Source organism: Melanostigma gelatinosum (genome assembly GCF_949748355.1).
Source record: "Melanostigma gelatinosum genome assembly, chromosome: 7".
Lineage (NCBI taxonomy): Eukaryota > Metazoa > Chordata > Actinopteri > Perciformes > Zoarcidae > Melanostigma > Melanostigma gelatinosum.
In genome coordinates, this window is record NC_136640.1 from 2807790 (window position 1) to 2829272 (window position 21483).

Here is a 21483-nt window from a genome sequence, read left to right on the forward strand (position 1 = left end):
ATATATGACAATATATTTCTGGAATGCTGCATCTGTTATGATAACAATACACATCTTTACGATACAAACCCCCAAAACTCTTCATAACCAGGCTGATCAAAACAAATAATGCAGTGCAGCATGAAAACAAGGTTCTCAGAGGTGAACAACACCTGGATCCTGGATCTGACGGGTGGTGGTGTGGTGGGGGTCCCCTGATGCTGGTATAAGAGGCGGTCACTCCTCCAGAGAGGCTCAGTGGAGTGATGGCTCTGTTCATGGACTCAGACTTCTCTTTACTGAAGCAGAACCAGAGCAGAGACATGATGGGTTTTAAAGCGTTATTTGAAGAAGAACCGAATCACTGCAAAGGTAAGAATCTCATTTAGATTCCATGTTTGGCTTCCACTCGAGAAACCACAGCACGTGTAAGTGAACTGAAATAATTTTTTTTTTTTTTTTTTTTAGTAACTTTGAATAATATGACACGTTTAATGGAAAAATAGGGCAGTTACAAAAATCACAGCCGAAATTACGGAGGCAAATTATTATCGAAATGAAATAAAATAAAATGCGTATAGCTATAATGCCTACACGGGAAAACATTTTTCATTTAAAAATCAAGCAAACTTTTTTTTCGGTGTAAGTTTTTTTTTATCACCCCATAGTTTGTGATTTAATGTATTTATTAATCGCACTCACAACTCACTGCGTTTCCATCCTAAACAATTACATTTACATATTTAAATGTATTTCTCTCCCTTGCTGTTAATGTCTGTTATTTCATATTGATTTATTTATTAATAATGCTATTATTTCATATCTATGTTGTTTGTGTCACCTCCTTCGATTGGTGTTATTATAAGAAGCCCGCAGCGAGAGCGCGGTGTCCTCTCCGGGCAGAGCCGTCACCGTCACCGCCGGTCTGATGGAGGGCCAGAGGAAGAGGAAGAGGAAGAGGACCATCTTCAGCCGAGCACAGCTGTCCGAGCTGGAGCGAGCCTTCGCCGTAACCCCGTACCCGGACATCACGCTGAGGGAGAGGCTGGCCGCGCACACACACCTGCCCGAGAGCAAGATACAGGTGAGTCTCTTTATCAGTGTTGTCATTTATTGTATGAACACAATCCATCAATGGTTTTGGTGAGAAAAACTTACTTACTAGGTATGTGAAGAGGGGCGGTCCCACAAACAGTAGTTGAAGTTACTGTGAGGAACTTTCATCTGGTCCTGAACCAGTCTCAGTTTAGTCCTGATCCTCTATATGAACCAGACTCAGTGTAGTCCTGGTCCTCTATCAGACCTCCATCAGTACAGAGACCATCAGAGAGAAGATGGTCTGTTTCTATAGAGTTGTTCTTGATGCTCGTCATCGGAGCCACCGGGTCGGATTCTGGTGAAACCAGATGAACTCATGCAGGTTCACCAGAACCTCCTTCAGCTCAGACTCCAGCAGAGACCGGTCCACCGTGGACAGACCCAGATCCTCCAGCAGAGACCGGTCCACCGTGGACAGACCCAGATCCTCCAGCAGAGACCGGTCCACCGTGGACAGACCCAGGTCCTCCAGCAGAGACCGGTCCACCGTGGACAGACCCAGACCCTCCAGCAGAGACCGGTCCACCGTGGACAGACCCAGACCCTCCAGCAGAGACCGGTCCACCGTGGACAGACCCAGACCCTCCAGCAGAGACCGGTCCACCGTGGACAGACCCAGATCCTCCAGCAGAGACCAGTCCACCGTGGACAGACCCAGACCCTCCAGCAGAGACTGGTCCACCGTGGACAGACGGACCCAGATCGAGTCGGAGCTCCGGAAGGAGGAGGAGAGCTCAGCTCCCGGCGGCAGCAGCAGCAGCGTCTCCTCCTCCTCCAGGAGCAGAGCTTCTCCTCTCTGGGAGTCAACACCGACACCACTCTGCTGGAGACCCAGGACGTATTGCTGGACCCGCTGGAGGGAAGGGAGGCACGGGAGAACCAGAACCAGGACTGAGAGGAGCAGACGGTCAGACCCTGCTGCAGTAACATGAGAGGTTTTCTAAAGGGAGTGAGCTCAGAGACACTACCACTTTAGTCCACAGGGACAACAAAATCAACTCAAAATGATGACAGGAATATCTTTTTGTTTTCCACAGGTGTGGTTCCAAAACAGAAGAGCCAGAAGTATCAAGACTGTGAGGCTCCCCAAGTCCACCAAGCCCCTGGGAGGTAGAGGGGTTGTTGATCCCTCCCCTGGTCCTGTGACCGCTGCTTTCCTTTCCTCCACCACCCTGGCGGACATATTCAGACCGGAGCAGAACCACTCCTGCGAGGACGTCCCGCACATCTACTCCGACTGGATCCAAATCTACAGCAACCCTGTGTCATCGCCACCATCTTCCTCATCTCTCCACCCCACGCCGGGCTCCTCAAAACCTTCCGAGCCTCGTCTCTGGGAGGCGGACCACCATCAGAACCACCAGCGGCAGCACCTGGGACCGGCGCTCCCCGGGTTCCTTCCTGTTTCCTTCCCTCAGCCCGGCAGCAGGCAGCCTCACCACTCGGCCTCCGCCCGGTCCTACCAGGCCTTCAGGAACTTTAAACCCCAGAGCGCGGTGGCTCCTTCTGGGGCCCATCAGGCCATGTACGGAGGCGGCGTTGGCGCTGCAGGTGGAGGTGGAGGTCACACCTCTGTAGACCAGGTGGTTCCTTCCCACTCTCAGCAGGTGTACTGGGAGGTGGCTCAGGGCCAGGGACACCATCACCACCCGCAAATGGGACCACAGACCTCAATGGGCTACATCTCAGACCTGATCTACAACGCTGCTATCGTCACCAACTTCCTGGAGTTCTGATCACCAACAGGGAACTATCAATACTTCTACAGACTCCTTTATGTTCTCCTGTGTCAACATCTGTCAACATCTGTCCTGTGTGGTACCAGAGCGGACTGCTCCTCAAACTTCTGTCCTCCAGTTGTTGCTGGTTTGTCTTTTTGTGTGTTCCTGTCGTGCTTTAAATACGTTCCTCACATCTCTGGCTCAGTTTTCACAAGTATTTCTGATTTTAGGGTGAACTGTCCCTTTAAGGTCAGCAGGTGAGCAGAATTACAACACAGTGACTTTACCTCAAACGTCAAATGTATGAAGAGGTAGAACACAGAAAGAAATGTTTTGATAAACGTTAAATGTAATGAACTGATTGTAGAGTAAGTTATGGTTTATTATTTACAGTTTTAAATTAGACTTAAACATTTAGATAGAAACAAACAGAAAAAGTAAATCATTTTGTCTTGTTTGAAAAGGACATTTTTGGCCTAATTTAGTTTAAAATCGGACTTTAGTCGACTTTATCTGCTGTTCATTTACAGCAATATTTAGCTTTAAAAAGTAAATGACTGACTTCTGTTGAAATTGCACATTTTATTCCTTTGATGTTGAGGAGGAAACCACTGCAGGAGGTGTTTCTTATTTTAAAACGATGACAATAGACAACGTGTTGTTACGCCCGGATAAATGTGCAGTGTTGTATTACCTAATGACTTGTGTGCAATGTGAGATTCTTTTTATTGATTTGATTTTAAAAAGTTACCATTCAGCTAATTTGCATCCGTGGTCCTTTGGGATTCCAGAACAAACAGAACAAACAGAATAAAAACACAAAGTACAAGAAAGAACAAATACAAGATACACAACACAAAGAGAAACACAAATGTTTGTCGGATGAAACTGAATCTCTGAGCCTGAGAATGTGTAAACTATGTGGAGACTCGTTCGTGTTTCTCGTCTGGTTTTTGGTGTTTTTCTCTGAATAAATAGGACGAAGTGAAGGATTCATAACGGACACGATGAGCTGCTCTCCTTGTTTTTCCTGCTGTAAGCTGGACAAACCGCGGCATGTTTTCATGCTTTACGTCCCTGCGAGTATTATCTTTCAAAACATCCTGATTAAAATGATTCCTTTGCGGGAAGATACCATGACAGAAATAATCAAAATATATTCCTGATACTGTAAGTATCGGAAAATGAAAAAATAAGAAGTAAATTAAAGCTCAGGGTCTATCAGCTTACAGCCTCTGTAATTCTGCCGGGATTTAACTTTTGAAATATTACATGAGCGGTATAATACAGAAGCAAATATGACAGAGATCTCTGCATATCATAATCATCTTTAATACCCAATCATCTTTCAGTAAACCTTTAATCCGGGTGTCAAATCTCAGATTTTAGGAAGATACTTTTTTTTTTGTATTCCAGATGTAGTTACATCTTTTTAATCTTTCCTCTGATATGAGGACGGGATAGTTTACATAACTGATATGAGTTCCTCTGAGGAGGGATCAGATCCAGCGTGGCGTATGAAGTAATACGACGACGTGGTGTTGTTGTTCCATCAGTCTTCACGTCACGTTCGAGTAATGGTTTGTGTTTGTGTGTCTCTGAGAGGAATCATTAGCACATCTGGCAGGTGGAGCTGCATGAGAACAGACTTCAACAACAGTGTTTAATATCTGGTGTCACAGCTGGTGGGTTATTGAGTCAAAACAAAGGGAAAAATTAAACTTCACTAAATAGCTCAGCTCAAGAGGGGCGACCGTGGCTCACTGGGTTAAGAGGGTCGTCTGTGGAACCGGAAGGTCAACGGTTCGATCCCCGACTGGGACGTGTCACGTGTCGAAGTGTACCTGAGCAATACACTGAACCCCCGGCTCCCCGGGCGCTGATCACTGGCAGCCCACTGCTCCCTATATACAGGGATGGGTCAAATGCAGAGATACATTTTGTGTATGTGTAAAAATATATATGACAATAAAATGGTTTCTTTCCAGAGCTTTCAGCCTTAACTCACGGCCTTCATCTGTGGAGTTTGCTCTACTGAGAACTTTTTTCGCTCCGTTTCAGTGAAAGGAAGTAGAACTAATATTATTTTACTGATGCAAAACATCAAACTGTATCAAATCTTACAGGATGAAGGTGGTGCTATTCTACATTTTGTTTACTGTCATCAATAGATTAACCACGATGTCTTATTCAACATTTCTCCTTAAGAGACAACACCCGACTAAGTGACATATTTTATAGATATTTCATATTATATTTAATGCATAAGTAACAGGACATAACTGATAAGCTGTACAAATAACCCAAACAGTAGATACTTAGTAATAGATACTTAGTAATAGATGATAGTAGATGCGTAATAGCGTAATCACTGCAGGAAGTTTGTGTTAAACGGGTCAATTTGAACACTTTCCCTCTATTAGGTACTTTCAATACAATTATCTTTCTGAATTATGTATCGTTTGTATTTATAACGGTCGTACATAATTAGTTTTTAATTATGTATGATTAATACAATTTTAAATCTTTGACAAATTCATTGTTTTCTTCTCCCTTAACGCTCGGCCATCGTTCTATTCGCTCTCAGGATGTTCAGCAGAGAGAAAACTGAGAATATTAACTAAAACCAGAGATGTAGGTTTCAAACTTGAGTTTTGTTACTCTAGTGTTAGGATTTGTGGGAGTTATTCATGTTTATTAGTATTTATGGATTCAGACTAGTGGAACAACATGGATGCATTTTGAAAATGGACGAGGTTCTCTGTTTTTAATGTCATTTGTTGACAATAACAAAAATATAGAAGACAATCCGTTCAACATTTATACATCTACATTTATTGGACACTTTAGCTCACAAACAAAAAACAGTAACTTGCAGATTTCACATTCCAACATCAGAGTGTCTGTAAAGTATTTCCATTTCATAAACATGAAATGTGCTTTATGGGGAAGTTAACACCAAACTTTATGAATCAGCTCCAGTTAGTGTTGATGATCTTATTGAACACAAACACATCAGAGAAGACAATGGAAGGAATTGTACTCACATGAAAATAGAAAATAACTATAAATAAAAGGAGCTGTAGCTCCTTTAACCACAAGGTTGTCGGTTCCATTCCCCAACTCCAACTGTCCGTGTGTCTTTGAGCGAGACATTGAAGTTCCTCCACAGATGTTTCATGTGTTTAGTAAATGACCAATAAAAGTCAATTTGTTGAACGTCCGATAAAACAGAAATACTTTTACAAAGGACAGATATTCACTCACTTTGAACCAATTTGTTCTCTTTTAATGTTCCAGCTTCCCTTCCTCATCACTTTGTGAATTCTCAGAATCTTCACTCAGAAATTCCACCAACTTTCCCGACAAATTAAAAGTTAAAACATCTTGGTTCTCTTAGCGTAGCCGCTACGGTTCCCCCAGTTCGCCCTCCATGGTCCGGACCAGCACGTACAGCTCGGCGAGCCCGACCACAGACGCTACGATCACAGCCGATATCACTCGCTGGAAAACAAGACACAGAAACGAACAGACAAAACAAAGTTTGGTCACTTTTAGGTGAAAACAAACATGTAGCGAAGCACCAACTAGCGTCTCGGTGTCCTGTCCTGGTCCCGTTTTTAACTACGTTCTCAGATGCGTTGACAGCATTGATGGTAATTTTGGCGACCCCGGAAAACAAATTGAAACACCCGAAAAACCATCAGTGCCCGGTGTTCACAACGCGGATAGAAGTTAGTCTGACCCAAGACAAGGGCGGCGCACGGCTAATTCAACGTCGTTAGCATCCTTTTACCGACTCTGGTGAAGGCAAAGCTAAAGTTAATAAATAAAATGATATTCAGTTAGAAAGGTAAGAAGTTAAACTTCAGTTTAACACCATTAAATCAACTGAAAACATTACACGATCATTTATACCAGTATTTTAGGTGTAATGTTAGCTTAAAAACTGCCCGGACACACAGAGATGCTACGTGTGTAGCATTCAAGGATTCAAGGATAATTTATTGTCATTATGCAACACAGAGATGCTCAAAGAAATGCAGTCGTAGCAAAACAAGAAAAACAGAACAAGCAAAACAAAACAGAAGTACATAGTTTAAAATTTCCATCGTAAACAGCAGCAACACAAACGACAACATGGCCGACATCTGAACATGTAAACGGCGTTGTTTGGTTAACCGTTCTCTTACCGCCCCGGTGTCGGTGAACAAGTACTGACTCCCCATGTACGAGCACGCAAAAGCAGCAACCACCGTGACCAGGAAGTTGAACACGGTCGCCACCACCGCTTTGACCGACCGCACTGGAGGAAGAAGAAGTTCATTACAAATGTATATAATTCAGCCTCTGATTGCTGCCATGGTGGTGATATAATAAGCATTGAAACTGTAATGAGACATTAAAACTATACCACTCTCACCTTCACGTCCAAAATCCGCTAATGTTCCATTTCGGCTGATTGCCTGAAGAAAGAAAAACATTTATCAATAAAATATGTGCAAATCTACAAAAATCTGTACAAAAGTACATGACAAGATCTCTATATCTATATTTAGACGTATGTTATACTACGGTAAAATCTCAAAGCATGAGATCACACCTTGATGAAGATATTTTTTATGTAAACATAAAAACGTACCTGAGTGTTGACATTCCGTGTGATTCTGCTGTATTCTTCGTTAGCTAATCTGGCTTTGATTCTCTCAAGACGTGCGACTAGCTCGGGGTTCTGAGGGAGGAAAGTCAACAGTTTAGGCTCCGCCTCGTTTCCTACGTGCTGTGAATGCAACACAACACTCATGCAACTGTTAGATGTTAAACAGACAAATATAACACACACACACAGACTGGTTTCACGTACTCTGGGAGGCTTCACAATCTCAGGTAGGTGCAGCGAGCTGTCCTCCAACAACTCATGCAGGTAGAAAGGATGCCCTGGAGGAAGAAACAGCGAAAGTAATACACATTATATTAACATTATTAATGGCATGGCTTCTAGTATGTATTACTTTTATTGCAGAACATCACGTCAGGAAGACAGAGTATGTATTTTATATATCTAATAAAAAAAAATGTAAGAGTTGTCCTATAAAAAGTTCCAAAATACCCAAACACATTGTCCACCTGTCTCATTCATAAAACAGCAGCATTACTACATTTTTGCACACGTTACCTTTGTCCTCGTTCATAAAACAGCAGCATTACTACATTTTTGCACACGTTACCATTCTCCTGGAGGTATTTCTTCAGAGTCCTCGCTGTACTGAAGGATATCATTGCTGGCTCCGGTTTTCCTAGAGTCTCCTCCAGTTCGTCTCTCAATCTTTCGGGCAGACACGAATCCGTCTGCTCCAACAGCTCCGTCACCTTATTTCTGAATGTATCCCCGACGATAATAAATGCGGAAGCCATGGTTTTAAATCCAACTGACTCCGAACCCGGAAGTGTGATTTCTTAAGCGATGCTGTCTAGATAAAAAAAAATAATAATAATAATTCGAGGTGTAAGCGTAGATATGGTGATACGAAATGGAGCCAAAACTAACCGAAACTGTTGTAGTTGTTGTAAAATGGTATAAAGTTCGGCGTTTAACGGCTAAAAACAGCTAGTGAAGGATCTTTGTTGCAGCCGAGGCGGCCGCCATGTTGTTTATCATGTGACATGATGACATATTCGGTCACGTGACCACCTGCGTGACTTTTTGTTATTATTGGGCTTTTTTATATTTAATAACAATCAAATTTATTTTATAATCTTTGTAAACTCATATTTAAATAATATATGTATAATATAATAAAAATAATGTTTGATTCCACATTCAACTCAAATGTTGCTCACTAACGGCACACACACGCGCGAGCTCTTTTTGGTGCGTTCAGGCCTCCAAAACAACAGGCTTTACATGCGAAAAACATATGGCGATAACGCGCTTTAGTGTGAAACTAAATTTGTTTTTGGAACCTTTTTCAATTAATGTCTAAATTATGATTAATTACAACTGACGTCCACGCTTGTATGATCCGTGCGCTTAAAAAACAGTTAATTTGCCATATATTCAAGTTGAATGGGTTGTTGCTCACTTTTAATCCGATTAATTAAAACTTAATTGCTAGATAATAATAATAATGAAAGCAAGCTAAATAGCTCCAATTTAGTTGGATCATATCTTGGTGTTAAAAATCAGAGAAATTCAAGTTTAGCAAATAGTTAACGTAAATACGACTCTATCAATCGCTCCCTGAAGGCAGCATGACACATCATTACGCTATAAATACGTGAGCGTGCCCTACGGACTGCTTTCCGCCTGTTGTAAAGATGGCGGCCTGTGCGTTACGCCGAGGCTTGCTGAGCACCGTCAGTAAATACAACAAGAAGCACACACACAGAATACTGAGCGTCGTTGACGGCAGCAGCGGGTCCGAGGTGTTCAGACCGCGGGTTCAATGCCGGACCTGTGCACTGCCCGTCCAACAGAGGCGGTTCATGACGTCACGGTAAGCGACTCTGCAGCCAAGTGTGGAAACGCTATCATGCTAACGACTTTAGCTAGCTACGTACTACGTTGTCCTCTGCTGTTCGCTCGCTGTTAGCTGCTTAGCTAGCTAGCTATACAGCTAGCCAGCATGGCTATGAGCAACATCTGATCTGACAGCCTCCAAATCTGCGTTAAATGACTCACCATGGAGGATGTTTATTAATGATTAGGCATGTTTAAGAACCATAAGTCTTAGTGACATATTATAATCTGTTTAGATGGTTCACACTATCTGTACATTATCTAACATACTGGTGTTTGTATCTTATCGAACAGTGATTATGTGCATTGTTTATTGAACGTGTTTGTTTTTTGTTTAAATGTTGTCATGTTTAATCACTTATTTATTAAATATAACTTGTACTTTTTCTTTGATAAAAGCCCTAACATTTAACTGCAATAACTGTTTAAGGATATTTGTTTCTATACGTTCACCATTGGATTATAATAATGATAATGTTATTTATAATGCACATTGCATACAGACTATGTAGCTCAAAGTGCTGTACATTTAAAAATACAATTATGTCATACTTTATATACAAAGAGGTAATTTCATTATGCTTATGATCTACAGCTCTGAATTTAATATATTTAATGTAAATATTTGTGACTCAAACTTGTGCTGAATCTTTGTTTATAGTTTATCAATAATAATCAACTGATTATCATTGAGTTTATAATCAACTTAATCGATTACAGTCATTGATGTGGTTGAGGTTGTAGGAATTATAGTCTCCCTGTAATCAGAAAACTATAATTAGCCTCAGATTAAACAAATCAAAAGTCACAAAGTTGCGTTTTAAAACTAAGTTCTTCACAAAAATATAACATGTCCATAAACAACAGGACAATGTTACTACTGATGGTGATGTAGTAATTTACTCCAGACATTATTTAGTCTTTCCGACGTCTCTGTGATGGAATAAAAGGAGCGTCGTGATCAGTGCAGATAGAAACATGTGGCTCTGTCTTTAGAAGTAGTTATAAGAAATCTGGTCGTATCACGACTGAAAGAGAGCGGCAGAGTTTATTTGTAAAACCTAATAAAACATAACTTCTGTGAGAGGAAGTACATGTGGGTGGAATACCAGCGGTGAGTCGGCCTCAGCTCGTATCTCTCACTGGTTTCTGAAAACCTTCTTTCAGTGTGTCATCACATCTCCGGTCTCTTTTAGCCGACCTTTCCCCTGCATGATGACTGCTCTGTGGCTTCACTCCTGCGTGCAGAAGCAGAACGGTGAAGTCCAACTGTTCCCTCGCTTATTGGCAGGAGAGTTGTTGACCAGAGTTCAGGCTGGTTGCAGGGTTTTAGAACAGTTGTCTATATTTAGATAACATTATTGACATTTCTCAGATGGTTTCAGAAACAACAGAAATAAATGTGTTGAAAGAGCTGCTGAGGCCTCCTCGTGGGCTGATGTATAGTGAAAACATCTGGATATTCCTGAGGATATTTGTGCTGCATTCACATTGAATCATGCAAACCAGATATCATGTTAGTGGACAAATGCTCCAATAACGGCAGATAAAAACACTACAGCTAGCAAGGAAACAAGAGCGTGCAATTGCAAATATTTGTTAAAAACCTACTTTGCAAATGATAATTATTGGCTGCATCCAACGACACGTAACGTCAATGCAAAACTAGGGGGCGCCCTCATGAAACTACAAGATATGAAATATAAATGTCTCCCTGTTGGTTGCTGAATGTCCTTAACATCTACAGAGCAGATGTATATTCTGTAGCAGACACAAGGAAGCAATTTGATTTCTGCTGTAAACTATAAAAAAAAATCTGGTTATTATTCTCACAATAACCTGAAACCAACCGACAGTGTGATGTTTAATCCCACTGTCCATAGATCCACCTCATTAATCCCCCAATCTTCATCTCTGTGGGGAAGATTAGCTTTGCACAAGTATGCGTGTTATTTATTTGAAGTGACCAGCTGTTGTCGGCGTGTGTGTTGTTGTTGAGTCTGCAGGCGTAGAGATTAGAGTTATCTTCCTCTTTGTTGACGTCGGACAAGTCGAGGCGTTTTATTCAATCTTGTCAAAGTTGTGATTGAGATTACGGCTGACGGGGAGGAGAGTCTCCTTAAAGGGATGAATCGTCTAATATGTCATGATAGAAAGTTGTTTTGATCTAGTCTACATTTTTTGTATACAGATCTGGGGTTTTTTTAGGGCGTCAACCTCTGGAGTCTTCAAGCTGCATCCTCTCTAGTGTCCACCAGGGGGAGACTCCTCTGGTTGTATAGAAGTCTATGAGAAAATGACTCTACTTCTCTCTTGATTTATTCCCTCAGTAAACATTGTAAACATGAGTTTATGTCTCAATCTCTAGTTTCAAGTCTTCTTCAATACAGCATGATGTTCATTTAGTACATTATGGTCCATTTAGAGTCACACAGACCATAAAGCAGGGGATGCTTTAGGGCGGGGCTACACAGTGATTGACAGTCTACCAGAGACGTATACGGCGTCTCTACGTCACTCCTCCTCAGTCCAAATATGGTCACTTCCTGTTCACTGGTTGCAAAAAGCCAAGATGGCGACGACTAAAACGACAAACTCAAGGCTTCACAGAACATCAGTCCACAAATCAATGAACGATGTCACGACGACTGCGTCCACTTCTTATTTACAGTCTGTGGTGCTTTTCTTTTGAAGTTGGTTTCTCTCTCGCACGCACGCACAGCGTCCAGTGTGTCATGGTGTTGCCTGTGTTTGGCAGGAGCAGACCCGAAGGGAAGATTTTGGAGACGGTGGGAATGTTTGAGGCTGTGAAGCAGCACGGAAAATATGAAACGGGACAGGTGAGTCTCTCTGTCACCAAACACCTCCAAGAGGCCAAACCGTCTACAGCACGATATCACACGAGTCTATATTAGAGTCTTTAATACTGTTTTCGAGTATCTTTTCTTTTTTTGTTATGATGGCACATTTGCTCGATCCTGTCAAGTGAATGTGATCAAATGTTCTGCTTTATTAAACCTCCTGCTGATATAATCTCTCTGCTTGTCATTTGTGTCCACCCCCCCCCTCAGCTGTTTCTCCACAGCGTGTTTGGCTACAGAGGCATCGTGTTGTTTCCTTGGCACGCCCGACTCTACGACAGAGACATCACGCCTCCCTTGACCGAGAGGTAAACCGCCGGCTGAAGGACTGGCTTGTTTTGTGGTTAAAAACAAAGATTTATTTTTGTCTCTGTCGCCGTCTTCGTTCAGCAAACCCGATCCTCCGGGAGCCCACGGCTCCAAGGAGGTGAAGGGGAAGACTCACACCTACTACCAAGTCCTGATCGACACCAGGGACTGCCCTCACATAGTAAGTCACTACAGCCGCATGTTCTTCCTTTAGGACCAGCTGCTACCTTTAAAGCTGCTACCCTCGTATCGCTGTCCCAGGACCCTCGCGTCTCTGTCATGTCCCAGGACCCTCGTGTCTCTGTCATGTCCCAGGACCCTCGTGTCTCTGTCATGTCCCAGGACCCTCGTGTCTCTGTCATGTCCCAGGACCCTCGTGTCTCTGTCATGTCCCAGGACCCTCGTGTCTCTGTCATGTCCCAGGACCCTCGTGTCTCTGTCATGTCCCAGGACCCTCGCGTCTCTGTCATGTCCCAGGACCCTCGCGTCTCTGTCATGTCCCAGGACCCTCGCGTCTCTGTCATGTCCCAGGACCCTCGCGTCTCTGTCATGTCCCAGGACCCTCGCGTCTCTGTCATGTCCCAGGACCCTCGTGTCGGACGTGTGTCGAGTCGCTGTGACTTTTCTTCTGTTTGACAGTCTCAGAGGTCCCAGACGGAGGCAGTGACGTTTCTGGCCAACCACGACGACAGCAGAGCCCTGTACGCTATCCCAGGTATGCAGACTGGTAAAGAGACGCCAGACCACCGGCATGTTGACCGCACAGTACTGTCACGTCTAACGGCTTTGAATCGGGACATTATCATTCTACCGTCTTTAATTCTACTCCAGTATACAACATTCAGATACCCGTCTCTATGAAACGTTCCCTTTTCATGTGTTTTACAGTCGGCTTCATCCCCGTGTGTGTTTTCTCTCCTTCAGGTCTGGACTACGTGAGCCACGAAGACATCCTGCCCTACAACTCTGCAGAGCAGATCCCAATCCAGCACGAGCTGTTCGAGCGCTTCCTCGTGTTCAACCCGGCCAAATGTAAACATCGTTCCTCACACACACCTTTAAAGATGCCTTATGAAATACTGATATCACGATTAACCAGAATATTTCTAATACAGCTCATGAAGCAAAATATTATCAACTATTTACTTTTACTTTCTTTATGTAAAAGTATCCTTGTATCAAAGGAAGCTTGTTTTTCTGTGGCTTGGGATGCTCATGTGTCATCGCAGCTTTAATTATTATTAATTTAATACAGGCCGTTAACGAGCAGCACTAAAACTTTATTTCACTCTGATGGTTAATCTGTGTAGTTGATCCACGGTTCACATGACTCTTTGGTCGTTTTCTATATCCAAAATGCTCCCACGCTGTTGATTTAAGAGATATAAGGCTGCTATGTTAATTGCTTCTGACGTTTAATGCTTCAAGTGAGTGACACGACTCTGACGCACTCAAAACAAACCAGCTCTCACACACAACGTGTCGCAGGACAACCATGCAGCAAACAAGACACCATAGATATCGTAGCTTCTTAACCGTGATTTATGTCTTTTAACAGATAATATCATCACCAGTTATATTCATGCGAGAATGTTTTTCCCTGATCTACAACAAGTCACCGGATCGTTGACGTTAACGGTTTACGTTGTTGAAGTGAACTGTGTCGTCCTGCAGCTCCTCCGTTCACAGCCAGAGACACCCTGAAGGCGTGGCAGGAGAAGAACCACCCCTGGCTGGAGCTCTCGGACGTCCACAGGGAGACCACGGAGAACATCCGGGTCACCGTCATCCCCTTCTACATGGGCATGAGGGTAATTCACCAGAGTAACTTACCGCCTCGCACGGGGGCCATTTTGGCTACGATGATCAAAAAACCCCGTTTCCTGTTGGCTTCTCGTAGCCGTTTTCTGTTTTGGTGTGTAGATGCTAACAGAAAGTCTTTGTTGTTCTCAGGAGGCCCAGAACTCCCATGTCTACTGGGTGAGTAGTTTTTATTATCCGTCACTGTGGGAATTAACACCAGCTGGGAGCTTTAAACATGTCTGTCAGCAGAATCAATTTAAAGTGGCTTTAATGCTTTAATATTAATATGAACAAACTAACAAAACATTGCAAATTAAATATATACAACATTATAATTAACTTGTGGTTCGGTACGTACCTCAGTTTTTGGGAAGACAACAAAAAAAGATCCAAAAATGTTTTACTTTGAAAATGATAAGACAAATAAATAAGTGTGTAATGTAAATGTTAATTATTAGACTCTGTCTGGGGTGCAGCTTGTACTCATTTAAGCCCATGTGAACTCGTTGTAGCTGTGCTGAAGCAACAAACTAATGTTTTAAATCTGTATTGTCCACAATCCAGTTGGGTCGTACATATATGGGTATCATATACATACATATGAGTCACGGGGCATAATGTACTGAACGTTTCAGTTAGAGTACGCATGTTATTACAGGTGTTATTACTCTAGTACCGACATGTCTGTCTTCCTGCAGTGGCGCTACTGCATCCGTCTGGAGAACATGGGCAGTGAGGTGGTCCAGCTGAGAGAGAGACACTGGAGGATCTTCAGCCTGTCAGGAACCCTGGAGACGGTCCGAGGACGAGGAGTCGTAGGCCGGGTTAGTGTGTGAGCGCACACACACACACACACACACACACACACACACTTTTAGTTACTGTTAAAAGGTTGTTAGCTGCGTCGCCGGGTATCTGTATCGATTACTTTATTTTTTATTTATTGTCCAAAAAAAATTATTTTTATTTGATGATTATTATATATTTATTGATTTATTTTAGATTATTTTCTTTGATTTTATTTCGTTTTTTATTGATCATTTTTTTTATTTTATTTTTTATTTTCCCTTTATCTTTTTTATTGCTGATTATTTCTGTTTTTAAAGTATATCTATTCTGTGTATGAACTCAGACTGATCTTGTGTTTCTCTCTCAGGAGCCGGTGTTGTCTAAAGAGCAGCCGGCCTTCCAGTACAGCAGCCATGTGTCTCTACAAGCCCCCAGCGGTCACATGTGGTGAGTCTACCGTCACTGCTACGTCTTCTACTCGTCGGTTCTTCCTCCAGAGGCTCAAACATCGCCGTCCTCTTCTTCTGTTGTTTTTAGGGGGACGTTTCGCATCGAGAGGACCGACGGCTCCCACTTCGACGTCCGCATCCCTCCCTTCTCCCTGGAGAGCAACAAAGACGACAAAGCGCCCCCCGCTGGCTACACATTCTAACTTAGTAGTCGCCTCCCACCTGCAGGGGGCCCCGCCTCCTCGTCTAGAACGGCTCGAGTCAGGTGCTGCAGAGGGAAAATATAGCATTTAATAGATCATCCAGCAGAGAGACGTCATCGATTAACTGACATGAGGTGGCGACATTATCGACCGTTCAAGAGACACGACAGTGAAGAGGAGAGGGAGGGAGATATTGTTTTGTTTTTATTATCGAGGGAATCTTTCCTGCTGGGTTCATGAAAAGAGCAACAACTGCAGCCGAGCTTTCACCTCCAGTTGGATACTTCCAGTCTAACGTGTTACTTTCTCCTCCGAGATGTTTCGTTGCGTCAGGTTGACTTGTGAGCGGCTGATTGTGTGTAAGTTACATTTATTTACAACATTGAAGCACACTGGATGGAATCCGTCGCATCAACAGAAAACACTCGTCAGAATTAAACGAAATGTCTGATTTAAAATGTAATATATTTGATGTATTTACGTCCGTGTGTTTAGTGGATCTTCACGGTTCCTTTTGTTTGTTCGACTTCTGGTGTATAAACACGTCACATCTTCACTTCACACTCAATGCAACGTATAAAACCAGTAAAGGGAGTGAATATGTAATTATAATTTATATAGTATTGAGATCATTCATAGTTCCATCCTGTGACTCAATGCTGTAAAAGATCAAACTAACAACTCAAGGATGGGGGGGGGGGGTATACCTTTTTATAAGCAGTGAACTGTAAATGTGGACAAAGAATCTTTCTTTGTTGCCGTAAAGAAGGTGAGATTCAGCTCTTAGTTAATAACAAATGCAGCAACCATGAAGTCATTAAAGCAAGCCGAAGATACGAGCTTTGTGTTTTAAACCAGACTGAGGTGTTCGTCCGGGACGTCGGTTAACGAGAGGAAAGAAACTGAACATCGTGTTTGTTTCGATAAGTGATTTGAAGCAACTGTGGTGGTTTAAATGCTACTGTAAATAGAAATGTAATTAAAGGAGAAACAAATAAATAATAACCCTTTTTTGAAAAGCACATCTTGACATTTCTTGTGTGTTTGTATTCAGTCTCCTGTGCTCCTGTGAAGTCAATAAAAGTGGAAAATGTGTCATCTGTTGGAGCTTTAATTTGACTGTTCTGTTGAACACTAGTAACCAAATACACAGTACATCCTCTCAATGTGCTGTATTACTGCTGCTACAAATATACATGTTTATATACTCTGAACAGCCACCAGCAGGGGGCAGTGTAGCCCTCCTTGTCTACACATTGACCTCTAGTGTATGAAGCATGTGATCATATTTACTGCATTGAATGAATATGAAAAGTTTTGTCTGTTAAAATGATTTCTCACTAAATGTTGACTCAGTCTGGCGAAACTGCTTCATATAATATAATCTCTTGCATATTAAAAATTCACAAGCATTTCAATAAACAGATAAGCAACAATGTTCCTTTATTCTTTACTCAATAGCAAAAATAACTGCTTGAAAGACTCGAGGCCATTTATAAATTTAAACTTTTAAAAACTATTTAGTTTCAATATATTGCGTTGACAATTCAACAGCTCTTATGAAGCATTTAAATAAAAGTACAATAAACATTAAGTACAATCAATTGCACCAATTCCATTAATAAAGAAAGCAGGAAAATAATATCAAAATATAGTAATGATAAAAAAAAATATGTAGAGATTATGTGACTTCTGCCTCAATATGCTAGCTAGCATTAATCAGTTAGCCTAATTTATATTGTAGATATTCTTTTAATTAATTAATAATTGTACAATCAATATGCTGATTTTACTAAAAGACTACAAGATCGTAAACGGTACAAATCATCTCGACAATATATAAAAAGACAAATACTTTATTCATCGCGCAAAGTAAAACATATAAAATGCACAATACCATGAAATGTAATAATATTAAATTGACTAAGTAATAGTGCAAAGATGTAACTAAAACAACAAATATAATGCAGAAAATGAGCAAACGTTCAAACAACTCCTTACTTAATGTAAATTGGCACGTGGCCTGTTTAGAGAGCGAAACGACCTTAAACTTTTTGGCTGCGCTCGCGCTCCTCTCCCCGCCCTTCGCTTCCATCACGTGCACTCGCTGCGCGCGCCCACCATTCAGTTGGACAGGAGGGTGAAACGTATAATTCAGTCCCAGCAACAACAAAAAAGGACCGAGGGAGCACCTCAGAGACGGCCGATGCGTCTGCATCCTGCTCCGGGAGCGGAAGGAGGATCCAGCTTGGAGAAGGACGAATGTGTTTTTGTTTCAGTGTGTGCGCGAGGAAGGACAGGGCAGCGCGTGCAGGGAGGAGGAGGGAGGAGGGAGACAGCGGTGATCTTGCAGGAGACGTAAACATTGCCATGCCCTGCTTCATGCACCACCTCCTCGGATGCGTTTCCTCCTCCGTTGGGCTTTAGAGGATAACAGCAGAGGAGGTAACGCGGTTGTTTGGAGGTAAATATATATTTGTTGGAGATGGCGGTGAAGTTGTGCTCGGGATAGGAGCTCTGCAGACTCTGCACGCAGGAGGAGTCCTGCGTCCTCCTGACTTTGCTGTGTCCGTGGTTTTTTCTTATTGCGGCCATGCTGCACGCAGCATCCTCCGACCTGTTCCCGACCTGAGCTGCACCCTCCAGGATTCCCCAAGTTCACCCAAAAACTGTGCGTTGTGTACTTTGGAGCCATTTACTCGTCTGTGACTGGGGGATGATGAGCATTCTTCTCCTGCAGTTTGGATTTGTTTTGCTCCCAGCTGCAGACTCAGATGAGCAAAGTATCCCAAACACTGATCAGACCCGGATGTGCGTGACTGCTTGAGTTTCTCTTCACAGTTCAAGTTTACTGCAGCACCCAATGGGTGCCAAGCAGACCAAGGGCCAGGAGCCCGGAGGGGCCAGCCCCCAGCACGGCTGGAGGCGAACGCCCACCAAGGAGCGCGGTGGCGGCGGCGACATCTTGGCCTCCCTCATGCTGAAGTCGGGGGACCGGCTGAGCCGCGGCGGGTCGACGCCGCCGCCGTACCAGCGTCGCATCGGCATGATCCAGGAGATGATGCTGATGGCCAAGCAGGGCAAGCAGGACGAGGCCACGGAGATGCTCAAGACACTCCGACAGGTATAGTGTGTGTGTGTGTGTGTGTGTGTGACGCTCTCAGGGGTCACAAGATCACCACAAGCATCCCTTCATTCATTTATTTTCTGTGTGTTGATGTCATCACCGGATGCAGAAACAGAAACCAGACTCTCAGACGGACTGTTGACGCGATGACTTTCAACTGAATCAACGTTTGATGGAACTTCCATTTCCTGTTGATTCTGTCGCCCCCTGTGGACTACAGTGGTAGTGTCTCTGAGCACCAGAGTCCCTTTAGAACACCTCTCATGTTACTGCAGCAGGGTCTGACAGTCGGCCCCTCTCAGTCCTGGTTCTGGTTCTCCCGTGCCCCCCTTCCCTCCAGCGGGTCCAGCAATACGTCCTGGGTCCGGCTCCCAGCGGAGACCGACGAAGGGAAGGGAGTCACATGATTTAATCCGATTTTTGCCCCGAATCCGACCCGGTGCCACCGATGAACAACTATAAGAACAGCCAATCTTCTCTCTAATGGTCTCGTTTACTTCTTAGACAGAGACTGTTTAATAACCAGTTAAAAGTTCCTCAATTACTTAGTAACTTAAATTCACGATACGTTTAAATATTTTTTGCGAAAAATTTCTATTTGTTACCTTTTTCTCATCTGTTTTATCGAATAACGTAAAGTTTTCACTTGGTTCATCACGCTTCATTCATTTTTCCAGTAGACTGAAAAAGCAAAATGTTTAATTTGCATTTACAATAATAAGTTTGTATAATAACAGATAGATAATTGGTGTCCATGTACAGATACAGTACCGCTATACGTTAAATATCGCTGTTGATTTGTCTCTCCGCCTCTAGTTGCTACGATTTATAGCCTCGCTACGTCTTTCAAGACATTTTTGCAGCTCTCTGCTGCTGCTGTCGCTGCTAAAACAAGAAATGCCACCAGTTGAATTGGTCGGATTTGTAGAAGCTGTAAAGAAAAGGAGGATCTGATCAATTATGCAAAGTTAACATCATATGCGATTATCATTTGGGAGGAGAGGGAAACGGAGAGAGAGGATAAGAGTGAAGACGCAGCTATAAGCTCTCATCCCTGTAGACGGAACTGCACACAATCCATATGCTGCCGCTGTTTATCCCTCTATGACTCAACCACAGGGAACCTTAACACACACACACACACACACAGTGCTTTCACAGTTCATTGTCTGGGGCTGCTTTTGTGTTCCAGTTTTCTTGTCATTTAGCATTCTTACCATCCGTGACGCTGCTCGATTGAGCTACGAGGCTCCAGAGGAGGAGAGTCACAGTCTCGGGTTATAAATATACACCCAGGTTTAAAACTGGGCTTTGTCTGGTTGGACAACAAAGGAATTCATTGTCTTTTTGTTCAATCAATCATCAGAAGATTGAACAATCTGGTGAATCTCTCAGGTGTAAATGACAAAACTGGTTTTCAGCTTCAGTCTGCGGATTTTGCTGCTCTTCTCTGTTTTTAGATCGCTGTAAGCTGAATGTCTCTTGACTGTTGATCGTGGTCATTTGACGAGTACAAAAGAGAACGTCCATTGAGGTTCGCTGTCACGGTGACGACACGCGGTCAGTAGGGCCGTAAAGTGTCGTAAACACCTCGCCGGAGACGGAGGGGCTAGCTAGTTAGCTCGTTAGCTAGTTAGCTCGTTAGCTTGTTAGCTCGTGCTTCTCCGGAGAGAGACGAGGAGCGAGGCGGAGGGACCGTTGGACCACCGGCCCACCGTTCAGCTAATCTTCTGTAACCATAAAAGCATGGTGGAATTAGCAAGCTAGCCAACGAGCTAACTCGAGACCGGGAATGAGGCGGCGGGAACGTTGTACCCAGCGCTGCAGCTGGCCACGCTCAGTTGTCTCATTTACACTCTTCTTTTTTTAAGACACGTAAAAGCTTCTAAATTCACCAGAGGGGTATTCGCTGACCTATTTTACACCGTAGAACTAAACTTTAAAATCTCTTCGGATTGTATTCACCACAAACCTGCGAGAGAAGGAATCCTGAGGTGCAATAATGTGTTCATGCTGCTGGTGGCTCGTCTGAAGAGAGCAGCTTCAATTGTCAGTTTTAAGTCCCTTTTCTTTGTCTGGCCTCATTGTGAGATATTCAGGCTTTTATTTGCAAACAGCCTCTTTTACTGAGACCTCCATTATGGCGTCTGCTGCTTGGAGATTTGCGGTGAACTATAAAGCCTCTGTCGGCACTTAGTGGGCTACTTCTCCTGTCATTAGGGCGACTCGTGCACAATTTACAAACGTAACACATTTCCTCATCTCGTTCTTTACACGGTTATTGGAGCAGTGCTGTCGTGTCAATAGAAAGCAGAAGACTTGATCCGGTGGCTGAAGGGTTGAGGTCAAGCTCTTCTGGAAGGAAGCAGCTGTTGTTGGAGCGATTAGCGAGCGGGCGTGTCCAGCGGCGGCATCAGTCCTACGGAGCGGATTTGTAAATGTTCATTTTAAAGCAGCTATGATTCGTGCGTGAGAGAGAGAGAGCAAGACCCTCTCGTCCCGTAAATTGTTCCGTTTGATTATATAGAGGAAGATTATAGAGGAAGATCAATCAAGCCCTCTTTTATTGTTAAAGACTATCACACTCTGTCGAATTTTCTGAAACCAATCTACTTCCTGTTTAC

At 43.2% G+C, this 21483-nt stretch overlaps 4 protein-coding genes across 5 annotated transcripts in view; 3 read left to right on the forward strand and 1 right to left on the reverse strand.

Annotated features, from left to right (window-relative positions):
* Positions 1-245: 245 nt before the first annotated feature.
* sebox (SEBOX homeobox) lies at positions 246-2813 on the forward strand (the record flags this gene model as incomplete). Its single annotated transcript, XM_079272449.1, has 3 exons — positions 246-351; positions 846-1063; positions 2115-2813. 3 exons carry the CDS (start codon positions 246-248, stop codon positions 2811-2813), a joined length of 1023 nt encoding a protein of 340 aa, XP_079128575.1.
* A 2818-nt stretch (positions 2814-5631) lies between these two features.
* On the reverse strand, positions 5632-8438 carry vma12 (vacuolar ATPase assembly factor VMA12). The gene is made up of 6 exons (XM_079271439.1): positions 8027-8438; positions 7663-7736; positions 7441-7530; positions 7222-7264; positions 6992-7104; positions 5632-6302 (listed from the first exon to the last, which is right to left on the reverse strand). Exons 1-6 carry the CDS (start codon positions 8211-8213, stop codon positions 6207-6209), a joined length of 603 nt encoding a protein of 200 aa, XP_079127565.1. The 5' UTR covers positions 8214-8438; the 3' UTR covers positions 5632-6206.
* A 677-nt stretch (positions 8439-9115) lies between these two features.
* On the forward strand, positions 9116-16827 carry poldip2 (polymerase (DNA-directed), delta interacting protein 2). Of its 2 annotated transcripts, none has more exons than XM_079272414.1 (11): positions 9116-9295; positions 12083-12158; positions 12390-12487; positions 12570-12669; positions 13128-13203; positions 13413-13520; positions 14163-14299; positions 14442-14468; positions 14990-15115; positions 15448-15527; positions 15618-16827. In XM_079272414.1, the coding sequence occupies exons 1-11, from the start codon at positions 9117-9119 to the stop codon at positions 15730-15732; spliced, it is 1122 nt and encodes a 373-aa protein (XP_079128540.1). In that variant the 5' UTR covers position 9116; the 3' UTR covers positions 15733-16827. The 2 variants fall into 2 exon arrangements, with proteins under 2 accessions (XP_079128540.1, XP_079128541.1); XM_079272415.1 differs by having other exon boundaries at positions 13134-13203.
* Positions 16828-18270: 1443 nt separating this feature from the next.
* The window catches only part of lrrc75a (leucine rich repeat containing 75A), a 24459-nt gene continuing 21246 nt past the window's right edge, over positions 18271-21483 (forward strand). The window contains exon 1 of the mRNA XM_079271374.1: positions 18271-18856. Within this exon, the coding sequence (XP_079127500.1) occupies positions 18596-18856 (261 nt within the window). The 5' untranslated portion in view covers positions 18271-18595. The remainder of the gene's footprint in view (positions 18857-21483) is intronic.